Source organism: Oncorhynchus mykiss, chromosome 9 (genome assembly GCF_057628025.1).
Source record: "Oncorhynchus mykiss isolate SJ-2025 chromosome 9, ASM5762802v1, whole genome shotgun sequence".
NCBI lineage: Eukaryota > Metazoa > Chordata > Actinopteri > Salmoniformes > Salmonidae > Oncorhynchus > Oncorhynchus mykiss.
In genome coordinates, this window is record NC_143030.1 from 71557332 (window position 1) to 71567506 (window position 10175).

Sequence of the window (10175 nt, forward strand, 5' to 3'; positions counted from 1 at the left end):
AAAGTATGATATTACGAGAGCGTTCCAACACATGATGCGGTCATCCAAGCGTTCTAATTTAATGAATACTTAAAGTATTGTGCAGAATGAGCTCCGCCAATTGTTTAGGAAAGGTAATTACAAATTGGGTTACAGCACAACCGTAGCTATAGACTTCTCACATTTCCAATATACATCTTAATTGAGACCCAAATCCTCCTTTTACAATGCATTGAATTGCAAAATAAATCTCATGGTTGCCTATTTCAATCTATGAGATATGCAATAATATTTTGAAATGGGGAAAAATAATAATGTGACAATTTTGGACAAATGGTATTGTGTAAAATAATTATGGAATTGTGGACATTTTCTAAAACTCTCTCACTCTCACACACACACACACACACACACACACATTGGTGACGCATGTACGGTTGTTTGGACCGGACACTTTGGGCTCGAGCCCGCCACGCGCGTTTGGCATTATGGGTGAGGCGCACGTGGGAGGGGCCAGTCAATCTCCTAAAGGCTAAACTCCGACATATTCGTGCCAGTCGGAGATGAAAGTCTCAGGCGCACTGATGGATAATTGAGGGAAAGAAAGCGAACTTGGAAAAGACTGTGACACTGTGCGCAACAGAAAGAAACGGTTGAGTTAAATCATTTTCGTTGGTATTGGGACTTTGGAAGTTAGCCAGACGTCTGACAAATTTGGAAGTGCAAGTTGTAAACAGGTGAGTTTTTTAATGTTATAAAATAAATGACTTTCATGTGGTCTTGTTCCAGATCATTTAGGATTGATCACAGAGGATTTCTGCAATGGGTGCCAACAGATACAAATAACTGTAAACTGCATTTATATTCATTTATTTACTGTTTTCTATAACAGGAAAATCAATTAATGAAGATGACATTCTTCATAATCGTCCTATACCAATGCCACCAAAAAACGAAACTATAATGCATTATCGGATCATATCAACAAGAAAGTGAGACCGCTAACTGTATTGGCGGAAAATAGACAGTATGTTATGGTTTCTATTTTACCATATGCAATAGGCTACTATTGTCGGTGTCAAATACAGTTAGCCTACAATTGTAGGAAACTGTCGCACTTTTACGCACGGCTTCTCAGTCAGTAACTAGGACAACGTAGTTTTAAAACAATAATGTCTGCTCTTAAGCAGGGATTTGGGCTATTTGGATTCTGGTATGTTTGAGAAAGTTCACCCGAGTCCACAATTAACGTTTTATATCCTTTGGACTCAGAAATCAATCTCGTCAAGTGTCATTTTTTATAACAATTGCTAGAAAAATTGGATTTAAAATGGTATTGATTCCGCTCAGCAAATCAAATCTAGCTGTTAATGCAGAATATATTTGTTCCCGTGTTTGTTCAGTCGTCTATATACCCTCAATTTAATCTGCTGGACAAATCCCTTCGTGTCCCAGATTGACAGTGTCTTCAAAATCACGACATCAACAGCAGGGAACCACCGAGTTTAGCCCCAAAGTGTCTCACATTAGATCGACTACCAACGACAGAATTATACTGCTTACTGGAAATTGAACACATTTTCCTCAATTATATTTCTGTCAGAGTTGAGAGATGTTCTGTATCTGCTCAAATATTCATCCATTCGGTGGGATGGAAAATGTGCTTCCTGGGCTTGTTTGCGCTGTCCACACAGCAGGTCTGAAAGGATTATCTCATGTCTAGGCAACCAATATAATGGGAACAGTAAATAGGTCGACTCATTTCAATAATACTTAGCCTACTACATTAGGGATGGTGGTGCCATCCTTAATTATCCATCTCAAAATGTCTGCTCATTTCAGCTCTGTCCTGATTTCTATGGCAAACAGGAAACAATGTGCTTGATCAAATATGTGTTTTTTATTTCTTCAGATCACAATGTCTAAACGTGGAGAGGTGTCTGAGCTGGTCAGTTCCCTGGGCTGGCTAGAGGAGGACATGAGCTCCCAGGATGGAGAGGGAGGTCTAGAGATGGGGGGCCGCTATAGCCTGGGCCCTGAGGGCCTCGGAAGCATTGGGCATGGCAGCGAAGGCATTGAGGATCAGGAGGAGGAAGACATTTATAATGATGGTGATGAGGAGGCTGGAATGGACGGAGAGAACGAGGCTCCAAAACGGAGGGGCCCCAAGAAGAAGAAGATGACCAGAGCCAGACAGGAGAGGTTCAAGGCGAGACGCAGCAAAGCCAATGCCCGCGAACGCTCCCGCATGCACGGCCTAAACGATGCACTAGAAGTGTTACGCAAGGTCATGCCCTGCTACTCCAAGACCCAGAAACTGTCCAAGATCGAGACCCTGCGGCTGGCCCACAACTACATATGGGCCCTGTCTGAGGTGCTGGAGAGCGGTCAGTCCCCAGAGAGCCACGGCTTCATAGAGATGCTGTGTAAAGGCCTGTCCCAGCCCACTAGCAACCTGGTGGCTGGGTGTCTCCAGCTGGGGCCTTCAGCCCCCTTGATGATCAACAAGCTGGATGAGAAGCCCTGTGGCGCTCTGGGAGTCGGGGGTGGTCTAGGGGGCCAGCCTTGTGGTCATCAACCACTGAGTGGTCACTACCCCTCTACGGGCCTGCCTAGCCCTCCCTACGGTTCACTGGAGGCCTCCCACCTACTCCACATGAAAAGCTTCAAGGGAGTGCCCTACGAGCAGCACCCCTCCCCTAAAGATTGTAGTAGCAATGGCACCCCCCCTTACGACGGGCCCCTCACTCCTCCCCTCAGCATCAGCAGCAACTTCACCCTGAAGCAAGAGCCCTCCCCCCACGAGGCTGAGAGGAACTACCCCTCCCACTACCTCTCGTCCCTTCCCCATTACCCCCCCACCTCTCTGGGCGGGCTGCCAGGGCCTCAAGCCTACCTCTTCCAGGCCTCACGCTACGAACTGCCCCTAGACATCCAGGCATTCGACTCCTTCCCTCCACCACACATGATCGCCTCACAGATGGGCACCATCTACAGTGAGTGAAGGGGAAAGTGAAGCTGCGTGGCCAGGGGAGAGATCTGTACAGAGCCCTGCCTCTGGTCCTGCAATCCTGCTGCCCATACGTATAGGCCCGTGACTCTATGAATTACTGTATAGAGAGACAACGATATGACATTTACACGGTCTGCTATCTTACTCTGGGAGACTGTAGAATGCTCAGAGAGAGACTCAACTCAACCTAACTGATCATAAAGAACTACTGAAAAGATAAAGATACACCCTTAATATTATTACTCATTTATTCTCATTGTTTATTGTTTCTATTTCTGTCTGGATAAGTCCTCCCCCAGTTCCTATTACAGGCTATGTAGCTATAATACTTGTTATTGTTTACCAAATCAGATATCCAGGTATATGCACTGACTGCACACTGTCTCAGATATCCATGACCAGGGATCTCCACTAAATGGCTCTACACAGTCTACGCAAACAGAGCCTACTGAGGTCCGCTTGCGTCACGCATTCCAAAAATCCTGCGAAATAAATGTACGTAGAACTAGGTAGAGAGCAAGACTGTGTAGACCCCTTAAAACCTAGGGGTACTTGGGTAGAAAGTCCTCAGTGTGCCTGACAATGAGGAGGAAGTGACACAATGTTGTTCTACCCTCATTTACTATAACTTCTGCACTTAGGCCAATACTGTAGCCAGTATCCTATTAGCCGTATGAACAGAAATGAATTTAATTTATATCTGTATTTAATATTTATTTTTTATAACTATTGTCTGTTCCTTTTTGCATTTTCTCAGCACTGTTTTCTGTTTTGCTGTCTTCTTCGTGCAGTGCATTGTCAGTCACTGGCAGCTTTACTGATGAAGTATTACAATTATTTATTTGAAGTATCTTTCAAGTATTTCTCAGTTTTGGTGTCGATCGCTACTTTGTCATACTATTTTTGTAAATATTTTGCTGTTTCGCACTTAATTGAATAAATATTCGTATTATATACTATTTCTGTTGCAACACATTGTGCCATGGTTTGAAGTCTTTTCACCCAAGGGAAATTAGGACGGGTCAGATATAGGCTACCAGATACAGTATATCAGTTTCAGCCGCCCATCATTTACTCCATAGTGCCATTAGATATGGATAGGTATATCACCAGTGGACTTTAAAAAACAGTCAAGGTCCCATATTAGGACAGAATATGTCTTTGTTCCTCTGTTGGATTAACAATCCCATAATAAAATATACAAATAGGGGCATCTGTTATGGATCCCAGGGCTACCTGAAAAGGGACTGTTATGGATCCCAGGGCTACCTGAAAAGGGACTGTTATGGATCGCAGGGCTACCTGAAAAGGGACTGTTATGGATCCCAGGGCTACCTGAAAAGGGACTGTTATGGATCCCAGGGCTACCTGAAAAGGGACGCTTATGGATCCCAGGGCTACCTGAAAAGGGACTGTTATGGATCCCAGGGCTACCTGAAGAGGGACTGTTATGGATCCCAGGGCTACCTGAAAAGGGACTGTTATGGATCACAGGGCTACCTGAAAAGGGACTGTTATGGATCCCAGGGCTACCTGAAAAGGGACTGTTATGGATCCCAGGGCTATCTAAAAAAGGACTGTTATGGATCCCAGGGCTACCTGAAAAGGGACGCTTATGGATCCCAGGGCTACCTGAAGCGGGACTGTTATGGATCGCAGGGCTACCTGAAAAGGGACTGTTATGGATCGCAGGGCTACCTGAAAAGGGACTGTTATGGATCGCAGGGCTACCTGAAAAGGGACTGTTATGGATCCCAGGGCTACCTGAAAAGGGACTGTTTTGGCTTACGGTAAAATTACAGATAATTGACATTACTACCATTTACATTCAGCTGATAACCTAAAAGACAAACACTTATTTTAATAACAGGGTTATGTGGTTAATGTTGATGTGTGTGATGTCATTCCTGGGCTGTGCTACAGGGTTTCCCTGCTTCTTCCAGGTCAGGAAGGGGCGCAGCGTGCCACTGGGCCATGGGAAAACAGGCCTGGGGAACAAGTGACGGTGTCATGGAAGCCTTTCTTTCTCTCTTTCTCCCCATGACACATTGTCCTATACATCTCATGCCAAAACAATTGGACCAACACCAAGTTTAGTAAACATCTTAAACAGAACATATTACAAATAAACAACTTATTAACCACTCCTAGAACTAATGGGTAATATGGTGGTAAAACTTAAATACAACATTTTAAAAAGTCAACTGAAGCTCAACTTAAAAGACGTAATGCTGAGAGAGTGTGAGTGTGCTTACCATTGTGGTCCTTTAGGAAAATAAAGAGGAAGGTGCCTCTGTGACTGCTCTCCAATAGCACTAGCCCTCCTCCTTCCTCTCCTTAGCGCCTGTATATCCACTTCTCCTTAGCGCCTCCTCCTTCCTCTCCTTAGCGCCTGTATATCCACTTCTCCTTAGCGCCTCCTCTCTCTCCTTAGCGCCTACTCTGGGCGCTACAGCTGGGAGAACTACGGGGGGGTTGACGGACAGCTGGGAGAACTACGGGGGGGGTTGACGGAGAGCTGGGAGAACTACTGGGGGGTTGACGGACAGCTGGGAGAACTACGGGGGGGGGTTGACGGACAGCTGGGAGAACTACGGGGGGGGGTTGACGGACAGCTGGGAGAACTACAGGGGGGCTGACGGACAGCTGGGAGAACTACGGGGGGGTTGACGGACAGCTGGGAGAACTACGGGGGGTTGACTGACAGCTGGTGCCAAATTGGAGAGAGGGAAGGAGAGGGAGAAAGAGAGAGAGGGGAAGATAGAGAGAGGAAAATAAGTGTGACAGAGTAGAGGTGAATGAGGTCCTTGCTCTATCTATTCACAAGTGTTTCCCTTCCTCCTCTCTTCTCTGCTTTCAGCCTGGGCATAGGAACGTCACATATCTCCGTACAGACGGACGGACGGAAGTTTGGCCAGGAACAATGTGCTGGAAGAGTTGCTGTCTGGTTTACTGCTACTGTTGCTTTGTGTCATTTCTATATGACTATTTTGTGTTTGTAAAGTGCTGGCAGAAGGGCTTGTGGATTATCCTTGAACAAATGTGAATCGGTAGGGATGAAGATGGACTTAAGCATTATGAAATATCAAACAGCAACATCCAAAACATTATTAAATGTTATAAAATATAAAAAGTGTTACAGGTCAGAGGTGAGTAGGGAGACCAATAAAGAAAGGGAGAGCAAAAAACGAATTGGGTGATGCTGGGAACAGCAAAGAGTGGCTGGGTGATGAAGGGAACAGCAAAGAGTGGCTAGATGATGAAGGGAACAGCAAAGAGTGACTAGGTGATGAAGGGAACAGCAAAGAGTGACTAGATGATGAAGGGAACAGCAAAGAGTGACTGGATGATGAAGGGAACAGCAAAGAGTGACTGGGTGATGCTGGGAACAGCAAAGAGTGACTGGGTGATGAAGGGAACAGCAAAGAGTGACTGTATGATGAAGGGAACAGCAAAGAGTGACTGGATGATGCTGGGAACAGCAAAGAGTGACTGGATGATGAAGGGAACAGCAAAGTGCAGTGTCACCCTCTCTCTCTTCTTTTGTCTCTCAGCACATCATCACTAATCCACTGGTCAAACAACAGCTTCTCCCACTAAAATGAAAGGTCCTGATCCATAGGGGCCAGCTAGATGGAGGGATGGATGGAGGGAGGAATGGATGGAGGGATGGATGGAGGGATAAAGCACTGTGATTAAGATGTTACTAATGGGTCCATAGGAGCTGCTGGATGGCTTTAATCAGTGTCTGCACTGGGGTTAATCCCATAGCCTGCCTTTAAGCTGGGGATAACACTGTGATCCTCCCTCCTCCACTCCCTCCATCCTCCTCATTCTCGCCTCTTTCTCTCCTTGTCTCTTGGGTTACAGCGTCACATGCAAGGCAGGGAGAAGAAAGGTAAAGAAGGAGGGGAGGAGAGAGAAAGATGAGAAGGGGAAAAGAGGAGGAGGGGAGATAGGGAAAGAGGAGGGGAGGAGAGAGAAAGATGAGAAGGGGAAAGAGGGGAAAAGAGGAGGAGGGGAGATAGGGAAAGAGGAGGGGAGGAGAGAGAAAGATGAGAAGGGGAAAAGAGGAGGAGGGGAGATAGGGAAAGAGGAGGGGAGGAGAGAGAAAGATGAGAAGGGGAAAGAGGGGGAAAGAGGAGGGGAGGAGAGAGAAAGATGAGAAGGGGAAAGAGGGGGAAAGAGGAGGGGAGGAGAGAGAAAGATGAGAAGGGGAAAGAGGGGGAAAGAGGAGGGGAGGAGAGAGAAAGATGAGAAGGAGAAAGAGGGGGAAAGAGGAGGGGAGGAGAGAGAAAGATGAGAAGGGGAAAGAGGGGGAAAGAGGAGGGGAGGAGAGAGAAAGATGAGAAGGGGAAAGAGGAGGGGAGGAGAGGCAAGAGAAAGGAATGCAGCGGTGGAAGAGGTGGAGCGGGTCCTGAAACTGAGATGGCTGGGACCAAAAGGAGCATCTGGGGAGAGAAAGAAAGAGGGATAGATGGAGGGAGGAAGAAAGAGGGGAAAGAAAGAGGCAAACAAGAAAGGAACAGTGGAGGCAGGAGGAGGTTGGCATGGGGAGGAGGTGTGAGGTAGAAGGGGGTGTGGGGGGAGGAGATGTGGAGGTCTGAGGGGGGAGGAGAGGAGGAGGTGTGAGGGGGAGTAGGAGGTGTGGGGAGAGGAGGTGGAGGTGTGGGGGGTGGAGGTGTGAGGGGGTGAGGAGAGGAGGTATGAGAGGGAGGTGAGGTGGAGGTGTGAGGGTGAGGAGAGGAGGAGGTGTGAAGGGGAGGGGACGTGGAGGTATTAGGGGGAGGAGAGGAGGAGGTGTGAGGGGGAGAAGAGGAGGAGATGTGGGGGAGGCAAGTTGGAGATATTAGGGTGAGGAGAAGAGGTGGTGTGAGGGGAGGAGAGGAGAGGAGGAGAGGAGGAGGTGTGAGGGGGAGAAGAGGAGATGTGGGGGAGTTCTGGGGGAGGCGAGTTGGAGGTATTAGGTAGAGGAGAGGAGGAGGTGTGAGGGGGAGAAGAGGAGGAGGTGTGAGGGGGAGAAGAGGAGGTGTGGGGGAGGCGAGTTGGAGGTATTAGGTGGAGGAGAGGAGGAGGTGTGAGTGGGAGAGAAGGAGGAGGTGTGGGGGGGAGAAGAGGAGGAGGTGTGGGGGAAAGGAGGGGGAGGTGTGGGCGGGGAGAAGAGGAATATATGTGGGGGAGGCGAGGTGGAGGTCTTAGGGGGGAGTTTTTTAAAGATTGAGATGTATTAGGATCCTCATTAGCAGATGCCAATGGTGACAGCTAGTCTTACTGGGGTCCAACACATAAGACAAAATACTTTTCAATTTACATACATTTAAAAACATGAACATGTAGTGTGTGTGCATCTATGAGGGGCGTTGTGCCGTGAGGTGTTTATGTTATTTGTTTATTGAAAGCAAGTTTGCTGTTCATTTGCGTTATATAAGAGAGCACTCATGGTTCTGTATAATTCTGTACTATTCCTATAATTTCATATGGACCTGGGGACTGTGAAAAGACCCCTGGTGGCATGTCTGGTGGGGTAAGTGTGTGTGTCAGTGCTGTGTGTAAGTAGACTATGCAAACAATTTGGAATTTCAAACCAATAAAGAGCAAGATGTGCCGCTCTGTTCTGGACCAGCTGCAGCTTAACTAGGTCTTTCTTTGCAGCACTTGACCATATGACTGGACAATAATAAAGATGAGATAAAACTAGAGCCTGCAGGACTTGACCACATCACTGGACAATAATAAAGATGAGATAAAACTAGAGCCTGCAGGACTTGACCACATCACTGGACAATAATAAAGATGAGATAAAACTAGAGCCTGCAGGACTTGACCACATCACTGGACAATAATAAAGATGAGATAAAACTAGAGCCTGCAGGACTTGACCACATCACTGGACAATAATAAAGATTAGATAAAACTAGAGCCTGCAGGACTTGCTCTGTGGAGTGTGGTGTCAAAAAAGCAGAGCATCTCTTTATTATGGACAGACCTCTACCCATCTTTACAACCATTGAATCTATATGTTTTGACCATGACAGTTTACAGTCTAAGGTAACACCAAGTAATTTAGTATTCTCAATTTGTTCATCAGCCACACCATTCATTACTAGATTACACTGAGGTATAGAATTTAGGGAATGATTTGTGCCAAATACAATGTTTTTCATTTTAGAGCTGTTCAGGACCAGTTCATTACTGGCCCCTATTCCAAAACTGACTGCAACTCTTTGTTAAGGGTTTCATTGACTTCATTAGCTGTGGTTGCTAATGCGTATATGGTTGAATGCTTTGTTTAATGCCAGTGGCAGGTGATTGGTAAAAATAGAAAATAGTAGAGGGCATACACCACACGTTTGACATTAGAGAATATTGCTTTAACAAAAACTGCCTGAGTTCTATTACATAGATAGCTCTGAATCCACGATATGGCAGAGATTGAAAAGTCATAACTAGAGGTCGACCGATTATGATTTTTCGTGGACAAAAAAGACGATACCGATTAATCGGCCGATTTTTAAATGTATTTGTAATAATGACAACAACACTGAATTAACACTTATTTTAACTTAATATAATACATCAATAAAATCAATTTAGCCTCAAATAAATAATGAAACATGTTCAATTTGGTTTAAATAATGCAAAAACAAAGTGTTGGAGAAGAAAGTAAAAGTGCAAGGAATTATAGGACTATTTCTCTCTATACCATTTGTATTTCATATACCTTTGACTATTGGATGTTCTTATAGGCACTTTAGTATTGCCAGTGTAACAGTATAGCTTCCGTACCTCTCCTCGCTCCTACCTGGGCTCGAACCAGGAACACAACGACAACAGCCACCCTCGAAGCAGCGTTACCCATGCAGAGCAAGGCGAACAACTACTCCAAGTCTCAGAGCGAGTGACATTTGAAACACTATTAGCGAGCACCCCGCTACCTAGCTAGCCATTTCACATCACATCGTTACACCAGCCTAATCTCGGGAGTTGATAGGCTAGAAGTCATAAACAGTAGAGCTGCTGACAAAACGCACAAAAGTGCTGTTTGAATAAATGCTTATGAGCCCGCTGGTGCCTACCATCGCTCAGTCAGACTGCTCTATCAAATCATAGACTTAATTATAACATAATAACACACAGAAATGCGAGCCTTAGGTCATTAATATGGTCGAATCCGGAAACTATC

At 45.9% G+C, this 10175-nt stretch overlaps 1 protein-coding gene across 1 annotated transcript; it reads left to right on the forward strand.

Moving 5' to 3' along the window:
• The first annotated feature begins 477 nt into the window (after nucleotides 1-477).
• LOC110532708 (neurogenic differentiation factor 4-like) lies at nucleotides 478-3963 on the forward strand. Its single transcript, XM_021616804.3, has 2 exons — nucleotides 478-716; nucleotides 1892-3963. Exon 2 carries the CDS (start codon nucleotides 1898-1900, stop codon nucleotides 2981-2983), a length of 1086 nt encoding a protein of 361 aa, XP_021472479.2. The 5' UTR covers nucleotides 478-716; nucleotides 1892-1897; the 3' UTR covers nucleotides 2984-3963.
• Nucleotides 3964-10175: the final 6212 nt, after the last annotated feature.

Bases quoted from the DNA above. Each gene is read 5' to 3' on its own strand.
- LOC110532708 (XM_021616804.3), top strand. From the start codon at position 1,898: ATGTCTAAACGTGGAGAGGTGTCTGAGCTGGTCAGTTCCCTGGGCTGG.